This window comes from Aythya marila (assembly GCF_965140915.1).
Source record: "Aythya marila genome assembly, chromosome: 1".
NCBI lineage: Eukaryota > Metazoa > Chordata > Aves > Anseriformes > Anatidae > Aythya > Aythya marila.
The window spans coordinates 63,355,596-63,379,931 of NC_139042.1; the positions used below are offsets into that span (position 1 = coordinate 63,355,596).

Below are 24,336 nucleotides of genomic sequence, written 5' to 3' on the forward strand. Positions count from 1 at the left end.
GCTTTGCTAATCGTTACCATTGGGTATTTTGGATAAGTCTTTAAAGGATAGACTGTTCCACTCTGAATACCTCACTGACGTGCTATTTTCTCCCTGTGAATGGGTCGCTACAGGCTCAGACTGGACTACTGTGGCACAGGAGGGCGCAGGGTACTCGAAAGGCTGGAACAAGAACAAGAATTAGATCTGTATTCATCTTCCTTGTTTCTTCCAATGTTGTATGTTCCTGCTCTACTAAGACACCAGCAATAAAAGGAAACAAGAAAAAAGGGCTCTCCTTACAAATATGATAGAGAAGGGCACTGCTGAGATGCTTGGGAGCATAAGTGGTGAAAACGAGAAAAGCTTTGAAGATGTTTCTACAAAGAAACATCTAGAAGAAATATATACGTACATGTATGTATGCATTTCCTTACAGTTTTGACATCTTAAACTCCCTGAAGCACCTGGTATTTTTCATTGAATTTAAATACTTGGCATTGCGTCGCCTTTGCTTTGGAGTATTGCCCTAGGTGTAACTTGCTGGAGAGAAGAAAATGCATGACAGCCAGACATTATTTTTTCCTTTTGAAACAAAATTTGCTGGTCCTATATGCTTCGAAGTTTTGGGTCACCTGCACACAGCTGCCAATCTGAGCACATTACTAAAAGCCTTGTGTCCACAAATTTACCTTCCTGTCTTCCAGCTGCAACATATTTGATTTTTTAAAATGTCATGGCAGAATCACTTCAAAAAATATTTAAAAAGCCAAACAAAAAACCCACATCCAAGAAATAAACTTGGTAAAAGCAGCTGAGCTTTCCATACTGCAGCATTTGACTTCAGGGAACACGCAAAGACTTCAGTACAGGAAAAAAAAAAAAAAAAAAAAAAAAAAAATGTGAAAAGGGCAACATATCCAAACCAGCAACAGCAATTCATTTTGTTCCTGCCATGTTAAGGAGCCACTCTCCGAACAAGCTCTTGGGCAAGAATGTCAAGAACTAAAACAGAGCAACAATGTACGCCGAGAATGAAAAACTGCTCCCATTTTACCCTAAGCTTTCTATACTGATAAAGATGCTGGTTATAGGGGCGAGGAACAAAAACGCACTATCTCAAGCACTCCTCAAGTTCTCTTTCTTCTGAGAAAAGCATCAGTCCTTCAACATCCACAAATCAAGCAAAAACAGAAAAAGGAAAAACACACACACAAATCTCATTCTCTATCAGAATAATCCCAGCATAGATGTAAAACATTAGGATGTCAGCGAATTTATAATTAACATTTGCTGTAAGTTTAATTAAAAATATAATACTACTCAACGACAGCAAGCAGTTCATCATTTTAGTACAAGGTGTGATTTGGGGAGTGAGGTGGAAGGTAAAGGGAGAGTTGACTACAACACCACAACAGGGATACACCAAAAAAAGAAGCCCTTTTAATATTGAAAGGGTCATGGGTGGAAAGCTTCTGTTTATACAAGAAACCATTTTTGCTACTGAACAGCCGATACGGTCATTACCTCAAGTTAACAGTGTTTGAAAGCAGAGCATACAATTCTATTTGCACATAATTCGTACATGCAGATATACCGTGTACACACCACAAAGGGAAAATGTTTGATTTATTTTTGCCTTGCCAGATAGGAAAAGGCAATGAAACTCACACGGGAAGTCCCACAGACGGATATACCCAGTGTGCAACTACAGGGTTACATAAGTGTGCTCTAGTGTACTTTTTTAATAAGCTAAAATCAATATATGCTTTTTGGGCAACATATGCCAAGTATCAAAAGATGTCCTCTCCCTTCACGTGTATATAGGTCACTCGCCCTGAAAATGAAATAAAACCACCGAATTCATCAATTTGCTTCATCAGATGTTCATATATTAAGAAAATGAGATTTGCTTTAAAACAGATGTGATTAGAAATACTCTTTGCTTAAACCGTAGACATTTATGCGGGCGTCCACGCATGCTTTGCTCTGACAAAGAGACAGATTGCATTAGATTTCTAAACCAGGTCAAAAATAGCCATCTGTGAACGGATTTTGGTGACCTGGAAAATGAGATTTTTAGATGACCTGTTCTTAATGTAAGCCCTTGCCTGCCAGCCTCTTTCCATGTGAAGCGATGCTGATGTTCAAAAGCTCAGGGCAAGCCCTTCCTCCACAAAACAACCCCAGAACAAGGTGATACCACAGCACTGCTTCAGCACGCTGTATTAATTACAACCTTATAGATGAGGGCATCGTGTGGAAACCCCAAACCCTCTGGCACTAAATCGAAGACCTGTGGTGATATGAGATGATATCTTGTTGCCAAAGACTACTTATACTCAGACCTAGTACTTACAGGGGAGTTGTGGATCATGAATCTTTGAGGCTGGAAAAGGCCTTCAAGATCACTAAGGCCAACCATCAACCTGTCCTAGCGAGTCCCAACACCTTGTCCCTTAGTGCCATGTCTACGTGTCTCTTAAATACTCCAGAGATGGTGACTCCACCACAGGACGGCCTATCCACCCTCTCTGTGAAGAAATTCTTCCTGACATCCCATCTAAACCTCCCCTGGAGCAACCTGAGGCCTTTGCCTCACATCCTATCACCCGCCACTTAAGACAAGAGACTGACACCGTCCATACTCGCTGCAGCCTCCTTTCAGGTAGCTGCCAAGAGCGATGAGGTCTCCCCTCAGCCTCCTTTTCTCCAGACTAAACAGGCCCAGGTCCCTCAGATGCTCCTCATGTGCCTTGCTTTCCAATCCCTTCACCAGCTTCATCGCTCTTCTCTGCCCATGCTGAAGCAACTCAATGGCCTTCTTCTAGTGACGGGCCCAAAGCTGAACACAAAATTCAAGGTGTGGTGCCACCAGTGCCATGTACTCGCTTCCCCAAACTTACTCCACACCAGTTAGGAGCCTTCACTGAGACGTTCCTCTGATCTGAAACCTGGTTCAAGACAGAAAATTACAGGCACTTCTATAATCCTCGACACAACCGAAGCAGCTGAGGGTATTCTCACCAGAGAGCAACGAGAAGCTCCGGGCTGACATCCCGACTTTTCCTGCACGAGGCAGTGAAGAAAAGCTCCTCATCCCATTAATGTAACGGGTCGCACGCTACTTGCCAATATAAGCTAAACATGGGGAATCGAGTTTCTCTGAAGATTCCCTTGGGACGGTAACTTTACCCCACAAAACAAAAAAAAAATGCACGAGCCCAGCTGCTTTCTAACAAAATGGAAGCTATTTTGTGTAAAAGGACACTCGAAGCGATCATTGTAAAGTGGGATACTGCCAGGAAAGAGGTGATCAAGGAGTTTTCATCCCAACTCACAGCTTTCCTGCTGCATGCCGAGGTAAGCACTCCAAGTTTCTCTGAGGAGCCCTTTCTTGTATTTCTGCAGAAAAACAGATGCAGAACCAAGCGGCCCCTTTACCGCTGCTGATACGATCTCAGAGTCAGTTCTCCATCTACTGCTTTTCACTCCAGCTTGTGTTTTGAAGATGATATTTTGGATCAAAACACATCTCATGTGACTTCCCAGCTGCGTTCACTGGAGGCTCTGGAGGTTTTTTCCTACCAGTTTCAGCAAGGCAGGGGCTGGCTGCAGGTTGTTCTGCGCCTCTGGAGCACGACCTTCCCTTGGACCGGCGGCTCGTGCTGTTATTTCTTGTTATTATTTCTCACCAAAAGAGAAAGATCAGCTTCCTAAAGTTATTAAAGACCTTCTCTCAGCAAAGCTGAAGTCACTGAACATCTGCTGTGGGAGGCCGTGGGGGAGAACAGGGGCTGCAGGAGGGGCAGAGTCGGGGAGAGGAAGAAGCCTTGCATGGGCTGCTCCATCCCAGAGCGGTGCTGGGCGAGCAGCGAGCACTTCCAGCTATTTTTAGAAGAACAGTATGAGGCAGGAAATGTAAGCAAATGATTTACAACATCAAACGAAACGTGACCGAAATCCAGCATCAGTTCAACCGCTCCCTCTTCAGCCATTCTGCGTTCTGGGGTTGCTTTTGGGTGAGGAGCCCGCTCATCACGAAGAAAAAAAAAAAAGAGAAATGGTCTCAAATATATCAGCATGAGCAAAAGTTTATGGCAAAGTAAGTGTCTGCCCTTCCCCGTCTTCATTTACTTGATTCGCACACAAAACCAAAATGCAGATGACCAAAAACGGACTTTTTTTTTTTTCCCCTTTTGGTGTAGGTCAGAAAGCCACAGCTGTGTGGGAAAAAAAAAAAAAGCAAGCAATGAAAAAGGCATAAAGCCCTCTCTTCCCGGCCATTAATCACTTCTATCACCAACAGCGAGCAGCTAAAAGCTTTTACAGTACCATGAAAAAGATGAATCTGTCGATGGCTCTGTCTTGCTTAGATTAAAAGCTAATAACGAGGAGGAGTAATTGCTGGAGAGCCGGAGCTTCGGCGGCGATGGTAAGAAACCCTAACTGTTTCCTTGGATGAATGGCTCTGTTGTCCACAGTCGCTCTGGCTTTACAACTGCTGGGCTAGAAATGCCTTCACTAACTGGAAGTGTCACAGCATCAATGTTAGACGGAGATCGTTTTGGCCATTTGACCTCGCAGTGCTCAAAACCAAAAGAAAATCTCGCTGTTGAGAAACGGAGTGACTCAGAGCGCAGCAGTTCAGGGCAGTCTTGAAAAGTCCCCAAAATTTAGGGATTAAGCGAGCGAAGAGCATCTTCCTTCATACACACAGCACTTCCCATTACAATATTTACCATCAGGAGGGAAAGAGAAAGTTTGTGCAATCTCTTCCCCAGCTTGCTTAACTTCAGCCTTCCCTCACAACCAGTACTTTCAACAACAGGTACTTTCCTATACAAAGGTCAAACTCATTTTTCCACGTAAAGATCCAAACCCTGAAATGTCCTCCTGCACTAATTAGCAGCTTCCTGTAAGCCCAGCAACAGGCAAGACTACACCTAATTACAGCCTGACATGGTCTTGATGCTGCTAGTCCACCTACACCCCAGGCATTCCTTCATGCACAAAGACCATGAGGGAAAAATTAATAGGAAATCCTTTATTTTAAGAAAAAGTGAGGACATAAGCAGCTCTCAGATTATACGCTTATTCGGGGGGTTGAATGTAAATATTAATTCAAGAAGAGTGCAAAATTTCCAGTTGTCACCTTGGCTGCCAAATGCTGTCTTGCAAAGAGACGCCTTGGAACTGAGCGCGGTGCTCTGATTGAGGCATTACATTAATCATTCACAACACTTGTTTCGCTTTGGTTCCTGCATCTTCAGCTACAAAGCACTTCTTCCAGTAAATGAAAGATGTATTCCCACTGTCAAATATCTGCACTGCACAGACGCATGCTGACAACAGACAAGATTTTAGGTAGGTGCTCATTTCTCCTTGCTGGCTTGCAGTCTCACCTCTCCTTACTACGCTGAGGGTCCTTACTGCTCCGTGGCAGCTCCCCTGCCAGGGCTGCATGAGGATCAAGCACCCTGGGGTAACTTCAGGCAGGAGCTTAGCTCCAAAGTGCACTTTTGTGTGATGCCATCTGCTCCATTTCTGAATTGTTTCTTCCTTTCAGTGTTTGCCAGTTCACGTGTGAAGTGTACTTGAAGAAAAATGGGTGTATTTTGGCATGACTTTAATAAAGTACCTTTTTTTCCACAGATCAGAAGCAGCTAAAAGCCCCCTCTCAAAACCAGCCACACCATCCCACCTTACAGAACAACACACACAGCATTCAGCTCATCTCTTGGTATTTTCAATTTCCAGTTTGGCATTATTTATATATACATGACTACTTATTATCTCCACTTTTAAGAGAAAACAGTGCTCTCCCTGGCTTCTTGTGTGTAATATTATTCTCCCATCAGTGCTCGCTCAGCATCTCCCATCTGGTGGTCCTTTAGCAGGGCTGCGAGCAGCCAGGCTGCTTAACGCTGAGCTATGGAGGACAAGCCCTGTTTCCACCCTGCCAAAGCACCTTTGAGACAAAAGGCAACTGGAGAAAAAGGAGACGACGATGGTAAAGGAACAGGCTGACGGCCGGAAGCGGTGTTTAGCAAGAGAAGTTTTAAGAACATCCTAAAATACTTTGAGACACGTGGACGTCGGAGTAACAAAGGAGCAGTTCTCTACTGCACGTCACAGGGAAAGGGAAAAAGCACTGTAAACAACTTCAGATCCAAACGGGCTACTCCATTCTGGAAGGAGAAAAAAAAATATATCAAAAAATATTTGAATTCTTTCAGTTTTATACGAATTGGAAAGTATTATTAAGCTCTTTTGCTTGTGAGTTGGTGTAATGGAGCAGTTTGCTCCTCCTTTCCCAACAGCGTCCACTCCTCACAGTGCTGAAGCCCACACAAGTCTAAAATATGTGCTCATGCTGAAGCTCTTTTTCGAGCAGTCTCTGAAAATGCCAGAGCTGTGAGCTGCTCGTGTACCTGCTAACTTTTAATTGCGAGCTATGAAGTTCCACCCACGCATCTTGGGCAGTGCATGGGACTGACTGGGCAAGCGAAACTGGGGAAAAACGAACCAAAAAGCATGCTGCACGCTCCCAGTCTGCTGCGTGGTGGTGGCTGGGGGGGAGAATCTTTCCTGTAGATGAAGTTGAGGTGCACGACGGGGTGCCAAAGCCTTCGGTTGCTCCTGCCCCATCTCACAGCACGCAACCTGACTCACTTCAGCTGGAGCTCTGTCCCAGCACACTCATCCCGGCACCAGGAGGGCACCTGCCAAAACACGTGGTCTGAGCGTCTTCCAGAAGAAGCCAGTGAGGGAGAGGCAAACAAATTTTGAAGAAACACAGGCTTGTGCTTCGCTGCAGTGCTTGTTCTCGCAGGAGCGGGAGCGGGATTCGAAGCAGCAGCAGCAGCAGCGTGGGGACGTACTCACCCAGAGGCTGAGCATTTTTCAAAACTGCCGATGACTTCTGGAAGCCGGGCATTCCCTGCAAGTCGCTCATCCACACCCACAAAGTTCATCCAAAGTTGAGTTTTGTAATGTCCCCGCTCAGACGCTGCGCGCATCTGTTTCACGGGGAACGAGAGGGAGGCTGCTCATCTGAACTGAAACTTGTAATGGTTGTGAGCGTCTGCTATCTGCAAAAATCAACTGAGAACTGGAGGCACAGCGAGAACTCACCGAAAGCTACAGAAAATAACCCCTGCTTGAACTCACAACCTCGTTTTCTACCCCACTGCCCTGCACCTTTGCCTACTTCATGGCTTTTCCTTATCAAAACGCTGTCAGCAACCTGAAAGATGGGAAATGATGCGGTTCAAGGGCCAGAATCCAAGCTGAATGTGGAACATTAACTCATCTTTCCTTCTTCTCAGGCTTTCATCTATGACCTGTGACAGTCTTTAACCATCATTAGTAACCATTATTTCAGCAGCTTCCAATCCTCCACCCTACCGTAGCCCTTACTGCTTTTACGGGCACAAAACTGATGCTGCTCCTGGCCACGTTCGCACCGTTCAACTCGTCACGTCTTCCCAAAAAAGGATTCAGAGCACGAACACAACTTTGTTTTTCCGAATTACTCCTTGGAGGAGTTCCTCTTGCTGCCCGCTGACTAGCCAGGGAGCCCAGCCAGAGCCCACTGCCCTAGCACCAGCTGCATCCTCTATGGGATCTCAGCTCCGCCAAACGCTTCCAGGCACCAAGATTTCTGCAGGGGGAGTTTTTCTCCCAGATACTTCCCCAGGTTTGATTTGAGTATCACTGTAAGAATGTAAGCAGGATCAAACACTCTTGTTATTGCCACTTCTTAAAAATTTATTTCACAAAGTTCGTGCCACCGCCACAACTGCAATGCATTTTTTCTTGTCCTTACTAGCTTAATGAAGGGAATCCAGTTTTAATCTTGATTTATCTTGGCACACCAGACTGCTACAAATTCACCTGCCTTATAGCTGATTCCTTGCTAGCACCAAAGAGGCCTGAATTTAGCATGCTCCTTTCAGTGGGACTCCAATAACTTACCCATTTCCGTGCCTAAAAACCCTTTCTGAATATAACGATGCTGCTGAACTCGAACAGCAAGAGGAGGCAAGCGGGAAAGCAAAAGGAAAAAAAAAAAAAAAGCACACCATGTAACTGGTAAGCAAGGCATGGACCTGCGGTACAATTTATTTCTGAAACGAGGTTTCCAGCAGTGACTAATCGGATCACCCCGCGAGCGGGAACATCACATGAACCTCGGTCTGGGGAACAAGCCCAACCAAGAGCGAGTGACTCATCGCGCCGACAACGTGATGAGAACCAAATGCTGGATTATCCGACCCCAAAGGCTGCGGGAGGAGGAAAAAAATGTTTACTTCTTCACTCCTCAGCACCGAGGGTAGATTACACAGGCACAACAGCACAAAAAAACAAAGCCGAGCTGAGCCCGGTCATTTATTTTAAAACTAGTGACCGAAACCACAGGGTTCAGAAGTTAGGGTAGATGTGCACCCAAATCGTGTTACTAGGATACGCAGCTGAGATTTTCACAAAATGTCTAAGCCATGAATGCAATTTTCCCTTGTAATGTCTTAAAACCCTCCTACGATTATCAATTTCCCTGTAAATATGGATTTTAACTTTCCTCGAAATGTCTACGATCCGGCTGTTGGGTTTTTTACGCAAAGCGTAAAGCGGGGTATTAAAAAGGGAAAGTGACCTACTTTTCCTAAGCTATGCGAAGTGCTAATGTAATGAAACTCCATCAATGTCAGCTTGCTTTTATTCTTCCAGTTTCAGTTCAGGAGTTAGTCACATCAGCAGCAGAAGAAGGGGCGAGCAAGACTGACTGTCTGTAAAGCACGCCGGAGATGTGAAGCATTTTGCGTACTTAAACCAGTGACAAAGCACAATTCAATCACCCATACAGAAGTGAGGGAATTCAAAAACCATGTACGAGAGGGACAACTCGTCTTTTTATAAGCACAACCAGCTCCATCAATCTGTCCATGACAAAACAAACCTGCTCTGACATCTTCAGTAGCAAAGGTCTGAACGCAGCGAGATCTGTATGAGTGGAGATGTTCTCTTTCTTGAACTGCTCGAGTCTGCTCAAGTGTTTGCACGTGAAAAGGCAAGCTCCAGCTTCAAGGAGGGAAGGACTGGTGAAGGATATTTCATAGGACGGAGGTATAAATGCGTAGCACACCCAAAGATAACGCGATCCAAAGTATGCATGGAGCTGCTGATGTTAATTTTAAGCCTTACCCTGAAAGCTTTTCCAGATCAAACCAAGGTCCAGCTCTAGGCTTAAGGCTACACAGCTACTTAGGGGCAGTGGTTTGCTTTAGTGACACAGGTAAAGTCACCACTGCAGTCAAGCTTACTCCTCAACCCAGTGACCAGTAAGGACAAGACAAGCAAGCCTAAAATCTCAGAGCTTTGAGACCACAGCTGCGTGTCACCAAGAGCCCAAAACACACAAGGCCTCGCTCAGCCCTGTCCTCAGCACTTTACAGAACACGTCAGGACGGCAAACAGGGATCAAAGCTGCCCCCACACATTAAATCAACATTCTCCTTTTCAGAGCTCAGCAGACGTGATGTAATACACACCACGTTCTCCTTGCAGATACAGCACACACTAGTTTTAACACTGATTTTAAAACACAAAGCCCATCACATTTTTTCAGAGGGCCGAGTGAAGCTACGGTGTCAGGTGCAGTGTCGGTAGGGATCTATCGGCCAAGTTCTACCTGTGCCACGTCCACTTGTCACTAAATAATGTCCCCAGCCCCCCGGGTGACTTCGTGGCTTTCAGAAGAAGGGCAGACAGGAGCTGCTGATGCCCCTGCGTAAGCCGAGGTTGGCTCCTGGGCTACATCAGGCACCTCCGCTGACAGCGGGAGAGCTTCGCCCCGACGCTTACAATAAGCAGCTGTAAAACTTGAAGCACGTAAAGAGGCACACACGTCCAAAGGCTATTTGCTGGGTAAAAAGGTGCCACTTTTACCTTGTAAGGTAGAAGAGAAGCTACAGGCCAGAGAGACTCAAGTCCGTGTGCTTTTAATGCTGGGGGACAGGGATGCCCACAGCAGACATTTGGCTAGCAGGAAACCAAAGCTTCTTTAGGAAAATCAAGAATTAAAAACCCTTTAGCTTCAGTTACCCGTGACTCACGTCCATAGAGTTTCAAAAACCGTCCTGCTTTGTTTTTGCAAAGCGACGGAGAAGTGCAGAGCTCTTCTGGGCAAGGAGTGGGTGCTGCCAGGCAAGGCGCTCGCTCCTCCAGCTGAAGATCTGGGCTCCAGCCCAGCCCTGCTGCAGCCTCCATCTGTGCTCGTGCAGAACGAGCCAGCCAGCTCGCTCCTGCGCTCACACCACCTCCCCGGGCAGCACTTTGCGTTCGAAACACTGCCGGGCAGCCGTGCAGCGAGCAAAGAGCAGCGCCCGCCGCATCTCAGAAGCCTCTCGCCTACCTCTGTGACAGCACACGGGGAGGAAAGGCAGGCACAAACCGGGGCGTAGCGACACTGAGCAGGAGAGGGAAAGCATCTGGCCCGTTTCACAGCAGGTAAGGCAGACAAATCGCTCCCAGTAAGCAAGAGAGGAAATATTGCTGGCAGTATTGCTCCTAGCAGCACTGCCGCGTGCATACAGAGAGGGGAAAGAGCTCCCAAAGGCTTTCCTGGACAAAGAATGATCCAGGCATGGAAAAGGTACTGGAGAAGGCAGAAAACAAATTGACAAAAAAAAAGTTTAATGACAGAAATCACTGGGATTTGTCTTGCACTGCACGGGCACAACCAGCCGCCCTCTAACCACCACCAGCAAGAGATTCACCAGGTCTGAAGCACGACGCCACCTTCCCAGGAGGCAAGCTGAAAATGAACATTAAGGTCTCCAGCACAGGAAAACACATCTTTATTTTGACTTTTGCACCTCACTCGATTAGTGGCTGCTTCTACAAGAGAAATCCCTCGTCTCTTGGCTCCAGGTCTGACTCCGAAGTGAGACAGAGGATGCAACAGGGAGAACACATCCCAGTTTGCTTTTCAACCAAAGAAATGCCCACAGAGATAAGCCGAAAACACTGCTTAAAGCAAGCCCATGGCTTGCTTCAACTCTCCACCACCCTGGCACCACATGATGCTCTCTGCCAGTCAGTCTCCTCCACTCGCTTTGGTGTTGAGCCCCCTTAAATAACCCAAAACTCATCAGGGTTCCTACCAGAAAGCCACGTTTTCGTCCTAAATGCAAGCCTCCATTCACTCTGGTGTGCACATGCAAGCCGAAGGTACGCAGACCTATTAGGCTTTATTAAAAATACGGTCTTGAGATTATTCACAACAGCTGCTTCCTCTTCAGGCTAGGGGAAAACAGATGGCAACCTAACAAGAGCTCGATAATTTTTAAAAATTGACTCCAAAACATGGCACTCGGACAGGATTTCTTCCACTCATGCAAATCTCCAAATGGGATAGCAAAAAAATAAAAATTAAGAAATCACTGCCAAATGTTATTTTGCTAGCAGAATATCCAACAGCCTGATAGCATAATTAACACAGGGCGGAACAAAGAAGGCATCAAAACTGCAGAGGGAAATTGCAGGTTGCACAGCACCCCAGATCACACGGCTGCTGCTCCAGACTCCCCACCAAGGCACTCGCTCAGGACAGGGTTTATCAGCGCTCCCAAACCACCCGTGAAGTCTGCCAGCCCTCAGACAGGGCAATCTGCAAAACACGGGCGTATTCTTTTCAATATTCATGTTCAAGATTCGTAAGAATGGAAAATAACACGGGAAACATTAAAAGCCACACGAATTATCCTCGTGAACCTCACCAGGGGGGTTTATTTGTCGGGCTGGCAGCCCAACAACTGCACTTCGTGCGCATTCCTTAAGAGCAGAACCGAAGAAACTATAAATACATCGCGCTTACATTTTCAACACGGGCTGAGGGAGACTGTATTATTGAGCCACCACATGTCCAAGTTTCTAAAAATTCCTGCCTAAACAGCAGCATTTCTTGACAGGCTACAGGGAGTACTCAACTGGTTGCTCCTTCGACAGGACCGCTGAAGGGTAGGATGGAAAATTTCGGACAGGAACGCAAGCTGTGCTTCTCACCACACGCTTTAAGGAAACAAAGGTTAGGGTAGAGTGAAGGGTTTCTCTTTTTTTTTCTTTTTCAGAAAAGCCCAAGCTGCAAGTCCTACCAACACGCTGGACTCACGTTTTGAGGAGTACAGGGAAAAAAGCTACACTTCACCATAACAGCTAATATGTACTACCTATACATAGAGTTATCTGATTATACATTACAATTATGGACTTATAATATGGTGCAGATAATAGTTTGCCCATACATTATATAGGGATATATAAAACCCCCTAAAAACACAACTTTCAAGCAACTTCAAAATCTGAAGCTTTGTTCAGCTAACATTTTAATTTTGATTTAATTTCTGCCAACACTTTGCTGCTTTTGTATCTGAGTTACAGAACAGAGAGGTTTTTTTCCTTCTATAAGCATTATCAACTACCACCTGATGCTAATCTTTAATTTTTGTACTAGATCATAAGTAAACGTGAAGTGTGCAGTGCAACGACATTTTTTGCAGTATTAAAATCCAAGCAGCAAAGAGAACAATTACAAAGATGCTTCCTCCTGTCCCATTTCGTCCTTGTGACCTCTATTCTAGGGGCAGAAGATGACCAAATTCTGCAGCCTGCTCAGCACTTGATACAGCACATTTGTGATCTCCAGCAAGAGGCCAGCGAAGCCTCAGACGTGCTCCTGTATTCTCTAAGCCTGACTGTATGAATCAACTCCCTCTATTTATGGAAAGCGGGTATTAAATTAACTCTTGCCTTGGCATTTATCATCCGCAAGCTTCATTCTCAAATTCACGGGATATCCTCTGTCCAGCAGTCGGCCATTCCAGCCGAGTTGTGTAACGCCCGCTGGCACGGCTAACCCAGCTTGACGCATGTCCACGTTGCAGAGCTAAAACCCCACAAATCCTTAGGCTCCTGCCAACTGTGGAACTCGAGTGGCGTCGAGACTGCCATTCCCCGTTATCAGTCCCGCTTCCAGACCAGAGTACATGGTACCTCCTCCTCCTTTGGCTTGTTCCTTTTTGTAAAGGCATGGGAGATGTGAACAACTTTATCCAAGGCCTGTCTCGTAGATTAGAAACTTTCTAATTTTGAGCACAGACCTTACCTACCTTCTTTTCTTCCAGAAGCAGAGGCATGCTGCCAGCTGAGCCTATATTCAAAAGGAAAGAGACGGGGTACACGTACAGCTGAGACCTACAAAATAACCACCTCAAAAAATCTGCCAAGGAATCCAGCTGCATCAAGGAGCCTGAACCAGTGATGGTGCTCGCAGGAAAAAGGACACCCAGTCCTCGAAGACATCCTTCGCTCCCCTGACAGATCCCCATTAGAAATGCTTGATGACAACCACCTATATGACTTGTTATCATCAAGAAGTGCAAATTACCAATCGCTCACACCCAACGGAAGACATCTAACGAAGAGATAGCATGGAGGAAAAAGCCACTTAACCAGACAAGCATGTCCTTTTCGGCTCTCTCCACTTTCACCTCCTGGCTGGCCCCTTCAGCTGGAAGGAGCACCTAAACTAACCCAGAGTGCCAAAAACAGAACTGCACTCCAGTGAAAGAGCTCACAGAGAGCCCCAGTACTGCTGGGAAGGCCACTCTGGGAAGGACTGGTCAATACCTGCTTGTATGCTTCTAATTTGCTCTCTGTGCCTCTCTCTTTAGGGAGATTTTTGCCACATTTTTACATGACAACAGTGAGAAGCTTCTTCCCCTCCAAGTGCTGTCTCCTTGGGTCTTTGCTGGACTCTGTCATCGCCCTGCCTTCACACAAACAAGATAGCCTTAAGTATGCAGAAATTAAGTATAAAGAAATTAAGGTCTGCAGCACGAAATTGCTAAACTCACAGAGCACAGACTTAACGTGCATCTTAAATAAGGATAAACATCAGAGCAATTTATTGATGCAGACCGAAGGTCAACTATATTTAACAGCCTCTGCTAATTTCTGAAGTGAATCTTCCAGGCTACGCATTCAGACTACAGCATTTTGCATGAAGTGCCTGTTGTGAGGACTCCCTCAGCACGGCTCCCACCGAAAGGCTGCAGAAAAGCCTAAAAAAAGCCCTGCTACTCTCTGTCTGGGGTAGGGGAGGAGAGAAGAGAAACAAAAGGGCCATCGGGCTAGTAGTTCCCTTCTGCTGATCGCCAGCACGGTGCTGACATGGTGTAAGAGCAGGCTTGCCACAGGCTGGAGAGAAGCAGGAAGACGCCCCAGAAACTTCGCAAAATCGGGCCTGGCTTTCAAACCACAGAAAAAGGGAAGAAGAATAAATCACTAAAAATGTCACGGAGCTCGATCGGAGCCCAAACACAGGGATGAGTGCAGGGACAAAACGCAGCTGCGCAAGGTTAGCCCGTCTTCACCCGAATTTACTTCCCTGCCACCCCAGCAGTGCAATTAGCAATCAATTAGGCACTGTAGCAATAGCTACTGAGTACCTGGTGCCTCCCCAGCACCTCTTTACCCACAGAGGGCCTGGCAATGCCCTCCTCACCAGGCCAGGCACAGCGCCCTCCCCACTCAGGGCTGGAGGCCGCTGCCCCAGCGCACAGGATGCGTTTTATTGCCACAGTCAGCGTTACAAAACTGCGGCCCTGCTGGCTGTTATTGCAGCTCTGCTTCCTCCTCCCAGCCCTCGGGATTCCCAGCACGGCCACCCCAGCACCGGGGGGGGCAAGTTTTAAGGGTGAGGGGCAAAACGGGGAGCTGGATGCCTCCAGAGAGGGGCAGGTCCATTCCTACGGCCTGGCCTGTCCGCGGGGCACCTACCTCTGCTGAGTGCCTCAGTGCCTCTCCTAAATCAGGCTGCCTTTCCAATAATTGGTGTAAAAACTCATTAAGGTTAATTATGGAATTAATGAACTGAGGAGAAAATAAATAAAAAATACTACTAAGAAGACTGTAAAATGAACTAAGTGGGCCAGGTCAAACTTACTGCCTCGTGTCTTGAAGGCCTGAATCATCCATTCTGGATTACCCAGAGGGCACAAGCCAACAGCAAGGAGTACACTGAGCATGGCTAAGTCTATAAAATGCTGACAGGATCATGAAGTCTGGGTGAATCTCTGAAGTCTGGCCTTTCAGAGACACCACCAATACCTCAGAAGACCTGCAGCAGCACCTTCTTGTGTTTCCATTTAGAAAAGCCTCAGCCTCCTTCCCTCTCTCCCCCAGAAGCTCTCAGTCCACGGCCCTACAACAAAATCCACGTTTCCTTCCATCACCAGCCAAGTAAATGCTCCACTCCTCCGAGGAACGCTTTAAGCATGCTCCCGATAAGATGCTCTTCTGTTCCAGGAACTTTAATATCTGTTAAACTAACTAAATAAATAGAAACCCCGATTAAACTGAAGCCAACCCACTGGCTCAGAACGATGTTTCGCAGCTCTCCGCTGTCGTCACCCTCATCCCATGCTGGCCTATTTTAGCGTTAATCTCATGTTCTCTGCAGAAAGCCATCATCCAACACCCCAAGCACCACCAAGCCAGGAATCTAGCACACGGCGGGTGGGCTGCAGCTCCCCAGGCAGCTCTGCACGCCACCACGGGCACTTTCAAGTGCCCCAGCTTAGGGCAGAGGAGCAGGAAACCTTATCGGGGTTACTGACCAACATGAACAGGCTTCCTCTCCTCGTCAGAGGACGGCTGCAGCAGGTGAACAGCGTGCTCCTTGCAGGATTTTCTAGATACTCTTCGTTCCCTGCCTCATTCACTGTATAAATTTTAACTCTGGGGGGGAAACTGAGAGGTCAAGACAGCCAAAAACCCACCACCAGACACTTAGAATGTGCACCCATGTCCAAAACAATGCCAAAAATACAAAATATTGAATCCAAATTATATGAGCAGAGTGTTCTTCAACCCTGCAAACAGCCCGGCCTCACACGCTGCAAAATCCATCAGCGTTTTGGTCGTGCCACCCAAGGCCACCAAATACTCGGCCCAGGGAACAACAAAGGCAGCAATAAATCACCACCACCGCCTCCTCCAGAAGCCTGAAGGGAACCAAATCCCACCTTCAAAGCACAGCTCCGGGGGCAGGCCGTAGCACTCTTGGAGGGGGCTGGCAGCGCTCTCCCACTCGCACAGAGCCAGAGCTCTGGAGGGCAGCAGGGGCTCAGTATTTCCTCCAGGCACGCCACCAAAAATAAACATCAAAATTAAAAAAAAAAAAAAGGCAACAGAACACCAAAAACATGTCGGCGTTACCGCAAAACTCTTAACAGCGACAACATTTCCACCTAGACTATTACAGAGATTACTCACATTCAGTCCTGAAAGTGACTTGAAACAGTCATTCACTTAATTTTTTATTTATTTATTTATTTTTTACTTGCAAACCCACAGCTTTCTGGAACGCTGTCACGAAAGCAGGTGTCAGAGCAAACTGGTTATCAGCCTGCTAGAGCTTCATTTGCACCGAACTCGCTCTGCTCTGTCCCAGCATCCCGAATTCCCCCAGGCACTTTTTATTCCCTGTCAAAAGCTCCTGCCTCAGTGCTCACAGACAGACAGCCGGGAGTATGGGTCTGAATAAAAATTAGTTGTTTCTTGGCTTTTCTTCCCCCTCCTCTCAAGCGGTTCTGTAGGGAAAGGGAAAGGGAAAGGGAAAGGGAAAGGGAAAGGGAAAGGGAAAGGGAAAGGGAAAGGGAAAGGGAAAGGGAAAGGGAAAGGGAAAGGGAAAGGGAAAGGGAAAGGGAAAGGGAAAGGGAAACTTTTATACAGCTGCAGAAGACCTGAGAACCTTCAAAGAGGAGATGCGCCACCTTATAACGCACCCAGACACTCTGCTGAAAGATGCTTTTCAGCCAAATGCTTCTGCATACCTTGGGTAAGACAGGCAGCAATTCCTGGGGTTTATTTAGAAGAACATGGAGCAAGTATAATGTGCAACTACGAGTATTTCCAAGCCTTTCAGTGTCATCGATGATATACTTTCTGTTAGTGACATTAAAAAAAAAATGTCACTCTGCAGGTGGCAGCAGCCGCGGGATGACAGAGGGCTTCCTCTTGCTCTGGAGAGCTTGGGCCAGCCGCTCCGACAGCTTCAGGATGTGAGCATTCATAAAAACGCATTTTTGGGTCAGATGCTTTGTTGGTTAGAAAGAAAGCACAAGCGGTTTTGCCAAAAATAAGTGCAATTCTGTTCCCTCCCTTGCTCGGCTGCTGCTAGGTGAACTGCAGCAGTGCAATTGAAGCTTTAATTTGAACACTGCCGGGCTGGGGAAGGGCTTGTTTTTTGTTTTAGGCACCACATATCACACTCCCCGAGCTGGGATTTCCAAGGCTGTGTTCCTGTGTTCCTGTGCTCCGTGGCAGCCACCAGCTCCTCCAGCCAGCCCCCGACAGCAACTGTGAAATGTCACACTCCTGCAAAACAGAGCTCATTTGGTCTCACAGGCCGGTGATTGTTCCAGGGGGGATGGAGAGAGTGGCGAAGAAAGGGAGCTTTTGTAGCAGCTAGCAGATTTTTCGGCTCTTCCTACCACCCTCCTTCCTACAACTCTCCCAGCTGAACGAGCGCCAGGAAAACCAGCACAACTATTTGTCGTCCAAACACTCGAAACCTCCCGGCTCACAAGTTTCAGGCCGCGGTTCGGCTGCGCTGCTAAGACACCAGGAACCTCCGACCACCTTCGGGAGCTCGGGAAAGGCTTTAAAAACGCACAGCTCGGGAGAAGAGCCTCAGAGCCGTCCCCGGGGCTTTCAGAGGGCTGCGCTGCAGCCCTGAATGAGGCAGGAAATGAGGAACAAAGAAAGGAATTTCATAGATTCCAGATGTACTCGGGCACCAGCTGGGAAACGCAAGCAAGAGGCGGCTACGGCCCTTGCAAAAGGCTCCCGCTCGCTGCTCCCTTCTAGAGCTCTCCAACAGAAGTAAGTAGCTGTAAACAATTTGTAAACAGACATATTTTTAGAAGAAATTGGGAACAGTAGGAAAAATAAACTTCGTCGCCTCTCTCCGCTTTTTAAGGAGCTTAAAACCCCAGTGTCAGCGCGTCTGGCTCGTCGGAGCTGCTGCTTGCAGCACAAGAAGTCCACACAAGCAGCCGGCACAGGAGCACGTAACAGAAGCCCAATATTTGCACTGTGAGAGCCCTGTGAAACTTAAAAGCAAGGCACATCAGTCAGCAGTCGCTCAAACCTCATTCCTCCAGTCCCACATGAACGAGGGAGGGGTCAGACCCTGGGAAACGAAAATCCCTCTTTCCGTAACCCACGCTCTCCGAAGCCCGAGGTTCCTTTTTTGAACCACCTCGCACGGCGGATTTCTTCTAAATGGGTTTTGAAATGCCTTTGAGTAACAAGCACGATGACCACCGCACATTTCCTCCCCCAGTCATTGTGAAAAAACACAGAAAGAAAGTTCGAGGTCGGGTCTTATGGGACACGGACCTGCACTGCTCCTCCCGTGATGGCAAAAATACTTCTTCTTCCCAAATGAACTTCCAGGATTTTTACAAACACGTCGCACGTGGCTACAATGAGAAGTTTTATCCAGTATTTGTCCACTGGCACACACTGAACATTGCAGTGGGTGCTACCTGCTCAAACCCACCAGGTACTCACACATACACGAACCTTCCTCCCCTTTGGCACTGCCAAAATTCCTTATCACATCCTACAAATCCTTTGGGGATATTGGTGATGCAGCCACATGGTTACAGACCCCAGCAAGTAGGGAAAAGCATGGCACAGTTGTTGGGCTACCAAAGGGATCTGCATCTTGCCCCGGGGCTCCCCATGGGAGAGGCAACAACCAGCAAATGCCGAGTCTCTAGCCAGAAAGAAAAAGGTTAAGGAAGACATTTGAGGTCCAGGAGGTAAATCTGAAGAGCAGCACTCCTGATCAATCTCAGAAGGAAAGCAAGTCAGGGCAGTCTGTAAGCCTTCAACATTTTCGTTCTTTCCTCAGAAGACCTCAAAAATCCAGATACACTACACTTTTTTTTCCCTTTCAGACAGAAAAAGGGGGAAAAAATAAAAGGAACACTCCAAGCCCTCACACTCTCCACTAAATCCATGAAGTATTTAACACTTGGCAACGATCCATGACAAATTCGAGAAATGAAAATAGGAGGAAATAAAAAAAAAAAACAAAAAACAAAAAACAGCTCTTCGTAATTTTAAAGATTCACATTTCGTTTTGCGAAACTTTCACCCAGAGAAGTTCTTCTATAGGAGGAAAACAACATCTGAAGTTTCAGGGAAGTTGCTTTCCCTTGGTAGAGGCTAGGAAGGGGGAGGAAGGAAGCTGGATTTGTTTTGGTTTTATTCCCAAACAAAGCTTTTAGTCGGACCCTACATTCGGTCACCAGTCCACTAGGCTGGAGAAGCCAAAGACACTTTGTAGGTTTTAGGAAATGTTGTTAAAATCCAGAATGTGCAAGCAGCTTTCAAGTTTATTAAAACATAACCTGTTACTACCTCCAACCACCTCGCAACCGTCCCCTTGATTCAACCCCAAGAGGGATAAATCCCTGGTACTGGAAGGGTCCAGGCTTCTTCCTCTCACACACAAAAAGCCTGAGATTCATTCTCCAACCACCAGTTCGCAGAGGACCTACCCACAAGTGAATTGTCGCAAAATTAAAGGCATTGAGTACCCTTTAACAACCCGAAGTGGATTTCGCCTCATCCTCCCGCTGCTCCCCAAGAGACAAATTGCTCCGTGAGCTACTCAGAGATTGAATTCGGGTCTCGCACATGTGTAAGAAAACTTCAAACAGAATTCAAACAGAATTTATACTTCTACAATGGACATCCACAGGTCCCCCATCGGTCACGGATGGAGAAAGGACAGAGGATTCCCTTTGGAGGTCCATTTGAACTCTACTGTGCCTATCTGCTCTAAGAGTTTTCACCTGCTGTACAAAACTGATGGTATTTTAGAAGCTTTTTGTTTTAAGATTGTATTTTCTGATCTTGCTGGAGGCTGAAAACCCCTTTCAGTGTCTGCACGGAGAGCCTTCCTTAACCAGGAGCCACAAACCAACCCAGGTGAAGATGTCCAGGAGCTGAGCCTGGGGCACCCACCCGTGCCGGGACAGCCCCAGGGCCACGCACGGGACCCAGGGAGGTCAGCATCAAGAGGAATAGAGACCCACAAACACAGGACCCAGTGATTTAGGAAATTTAAGGAATAGAGAATGCATTTTCAGCCTTTTTTTTAAGAGAATGGAGAACGTTTCAATGCAGTTGAAAGTTTTCAAGAGCGTTTGCTGGGAAACCGCGAAGCTAAAATATCCAGCACTTATATAAGGTCCTGATGTAAGAGCCTTTGGTACTTTGACCAGCAGATAATCACCTCCACCAGAAGACAAGAAAACACTATTCGTTCTCATGGCCGAGATTAGAAAACACTTTTTTTTTTTTTTTTCAAATGTATTAATTCTAAAAGAGGGGAAAAAAATCACAAGTTCGCTTCCTGGTATCAGAGGCTCTGAGCATATGTTTAATGGTTTCACACATGAGAATTTACCTCTACCCACTCCAAAAGCTGAGTCACTGCCTTCAGGCTGGCAATGAGGAGCCATTTCTGCTCAGAAGGAGCAGTCAGGCACTGGGACGGGTTGCCCAGGGAGGTGGTGGAGTCACCGTCCCTGGGGGTGTGCAAGGAGAGGTTGGACCTGGTGCTTGGGGACATGGGTTAGTTGGTGATACTGGTGGTAGGGGGATGGTTGGTCCAGGTGATCTTGGAGGGCTTTCCCAACCCTAATGGCTCTGTGATTCCATATATAAACTTTCCTTTGAGTAAAAAATGATTAATTCGTGGAAAATGTCATGCCAGGTTGGCAGCCCCAAATGCAAGCATCCTCCATTTCTTCAAAACCCAAGTTCACTGAACTATTTTCCACTGCTGCCTGGGTTTCTTCCTCTTACTTGGAGAAACTGTCCTTTGGGCTCCACACTCAGCTACACAACACAACAGCTACCAACCTCTGCTGAGCTGAAATAGGTTATGCAGATTTTTTACCACCGCTTTACTATTCCGCACCCTCCGCTGTGGAGGGTGCCAGACTGGAGCCTTAAATAGATTTTAGCATTACAATGGATAATAGTGCAAGTTGCCACTTCGTTTTACCAACACAGCATCAGTTGAAGCTGTACTTGTTACCTTCTTAAGGTGCAGAAACAAGCTCGAGAAGTCGCGAATATATTCAGGGTGAGACGCAAGCAACTTTTCTTCTTTCTTTACTTGTTGGTCCACTAACTTTGAAACACTAGCAGATCACTGCCACCTTAATAAGGAAGATTTTACATTTCCTAAGTAATTGTTTACCATAATATTTGTCTATATATAGAAAGACACGAGGTAGAAAACTCAGTTATGCTAAAAATACCCGTGCAACAGCCTTATGCCCCTTTTAAATGGGGATAAATCCTTTTACAGCATTATGCAGCAAGCACGTTTAGTTGCAGTTACTTACTCCCATGGGTAACCACTTCAGACAAGGCACTAAATCCCAACAGCCAACGTTAAGAAGGCCATCTCCTCAGGGCAAAACGGATTTCCCCCATCAACCTTAGAATTATTAGACTGAGGGAAGCCTGAAGTTTTTTTAGAGATGAGATAGCCCCTCCTGACCCTCACAGAAACGCAGAGGCAATCCTCCCAAACATTTGTTCTGTACCAAGTTTAACGGTGGAAGGGCAATGACTACTTTCTCTCCTGGCAATCAATCTGCTTAAGGACTAGTACACGAGCACTTAAGCAAATACCCGTTGCCTGATTTCACCTAAGACTCTCAGCTTCCCACAGAAAAGCTTAACGCCTTTCACAACGCCTTGAACTACACAGCTCTCTATGAATTAGCCAAGAAGGCACAGCAAAACTGAGAGCCAAAGAGGCAGTGCAGCCTACAGATAAATGATCCTCAGCTCGTCACCAGGACCAGCACAACGTAAATGAGATTTTTGGTTTTATCCTTTGAAAAGGGATAAGTTAGGGATGCAGCACCAGCCTGGTAGCAGCCAACCTTCATCACAAAATATTTACAGCTTTGTGTCTCTGATCACACGTGGCTACGCTGCCCAAAGTCCCTCATTTCAGACTGTGACCTCAACACCTGCAACCACCATGGTCCCTTCGTGGCCCTCTCCAAGGAGCTTTACCAGCTGGTGAACATCCTAACCTGCTGTGAGCACTCGTGCTGCATCAGGGGACCAGTGTGACCGCCAAGATGAACCTCACGATGAGCAAAGGGGTCACACTCAGCAACTGGGGGCTCCATCAGCCCCGCCAAGTGCAGCATCCTCCTGTCCCATAGATTCTTGCAAAGCTACGGGAGAGTTAAACCTACATAGCAAGCCTGGCTACAGCTAGAAGCACAGTCTTAGAGCCTCCTGATGAGCAATTTCTTCAGCTGTCCAAGCGCAAATCGATGCACGCAGTGCAACCTGCCAGAAAGCCAGGCAGGATGCAGCCTTCCAAAGAAAAAATGCTTAACGTGAGCCTTCACTTTTTCAGCTGCGAGCTTACCAGCCGATGCCATTTATGGAGAAAAAAGGAGCAATTAAGCACAGTGTGTGTTTACTAAACGCTGTGAGCAGCACACCCCCGGTCGTGTTGTGGAGCAGAAGCGCTCCCTTTGTAGTTTTCCCAGCCAGCGGCCAGGCACGGAGCCCCGTGTTGTTTCCTCTCAGGTTTTGAAGCACTGACTCATGGAAATATCAGCGCCGCACACTTCCTCAAAGCGGCAATCTTATAGGAAGTGTTTGTTTAGTCTTACATGACACATTGTTTTGTTTATGCGCGAGGAATTCCGGTCCAAATAATTTTCAGTTCGGGAGAAAAAAAGAGGAGAGGACAACGGTTTCAGGCCGGGGGAAGCCGAAATAAACCAATTTCGAGCAGACATCTGAAGAGTGCGGTCCTTAGGACGGGCACTGCTTTTCTCTTTGCACCGCAAGGCACGGAAGAAACCAGAAATGGGACAGGAGGCAGCGCAGGCGACCTCGAGCAGGGCAGCGTGGAGGTGATGGTTGATACTATTCCCCAGCGACCTCAAAATGCAGCCCAGCAGCCCTGGGAAGAGCAGGGGACACCACAACCAGCTGCCTGCACCTGCAGCTTCGTGCAGGCAGAGCACCCAGCTGCGGCAACGCCTATGGGGTCGGGGGCACCCCAAAAAGCGCTGGGGCGCCCTGCCCGCGCCGCCTGCTGCCCCCTGCCGCAGCGCAGCGGCTGCAGCCGGACTCCTTACTTTTATTTTTTATTTTTTATTTATTTTTATTTTTATTTTTTATTTTTATTTTTATTTTTATTTTTTTATTATTTTATTTTTTCTTTTTTTCCGTTTTCCATTTTTATTTTTTCATTTTTCATTTCTATCATTTATTTTTATTTATTTATTTATTCATTTTTATTTATTATTTTTATTTATTATTTTTATTTATCTTTTTCTTTTTTTCTTTTTTTCCCCGAAAAAAAAAACAAACAATCCCAACCCTTTCCCCCCACCTCCCGGTCCCGCTTTCGGGATGTGCCCCGCAGCCGCTGCCTTTCCCCCCCCGGCGCCCGGCACCTCACCGATTTTAATCCTGACGCTCTGGAAGACCCGCAGCCCCTCTTCCTCCACCGCCATGGTGCTGCTCTTCCTCCTCCTCCTCTTCCTCCTCCTGCTCCTGCTCCTGCTCCTGCTCCCGCTCCCGCTCCCCGGGGGCAGCTGCGGGCAGCGCGGGGCCGGCAGCGGAGCCGAGCGGAGCCCAACGGAGCCGAGCGCAGCGCGGCGCGGCGCCCGCCGCCAGCGCCCGCCCCCCGCCCCGACGGCGCCGCCTCATTGGCCAGCGGCCGGCGGGCGGCGCCGCTCATTGGCCCGCCGCCTGCCGCTCAGCCCGCCGCCGCCAGGGGGCAGCGGGCTCCCCCTCAGCCCTCAGTCCCCTCAGCCCTCGGTCCCCCCTCAGCACTCTCTCCCCCTCACCTCGCCCAGCGGAGAGGCACAGCCAAAAGCTGCTTCTCCAGCCTGCAGGGAAGCAAAAAAAATGTGAAATAAAAGCCAAGCACACACAAGTAAACCCGCCACAAAGTGCCTGCCCTGTGAATTGCAGGAGAGACCGGCAAGCAGACCCAGGGCAATGCCACAGATATTAAGAGTATACGCCTTGTGTGCTAGGAATATATACGTAGCATCTGTGGGGGTCGGCTTATAGGAAAGCCTGAGGCATGTGGGTTTTGCAGCTCGCAGCTAGACAGGGGAGCTGTGAGTTATCTGCAAGAGCTGCACTCGCTGGCGGCACAGCCAAGCAACAGCGATCATTCGGCTAAAATATTCTCATAGC

At 47.4% G+C, this 24,336-nt stretch overlaps 1 protein-coding gene across 3 annotated transcripts in view; it reads right to left on the bottom strand.

The window, feature by feature from the left end:
* The window catches only part of RASA3 (RAS p21 protein activator 3), a 140,362-nt gene that overhangs the window by 80,033 nt on the left and 35,993 nt on the right, over positions 1-24,336 (bottom strand). Inside the window, exon 1 of one of the 3 annotated variants that reach the window (XM_082755123.1) lies at positions 23,588-23,781. The exons of the other annotated variants lie outside the window; for them this stretch is intronic. Within the exon in view, the coding sequence (XP_082611249.1) occupies positions 23,588-23,642 (55 nt within the window). The 5' untranslated portion in view covers positions 23,643-23,781. Of the gene's footprint in view, positions 1-23,587; positions 23,782-24,336 lie in introns of those variants that run through there. 3 annotated transcript variants of the gene reach the window in all.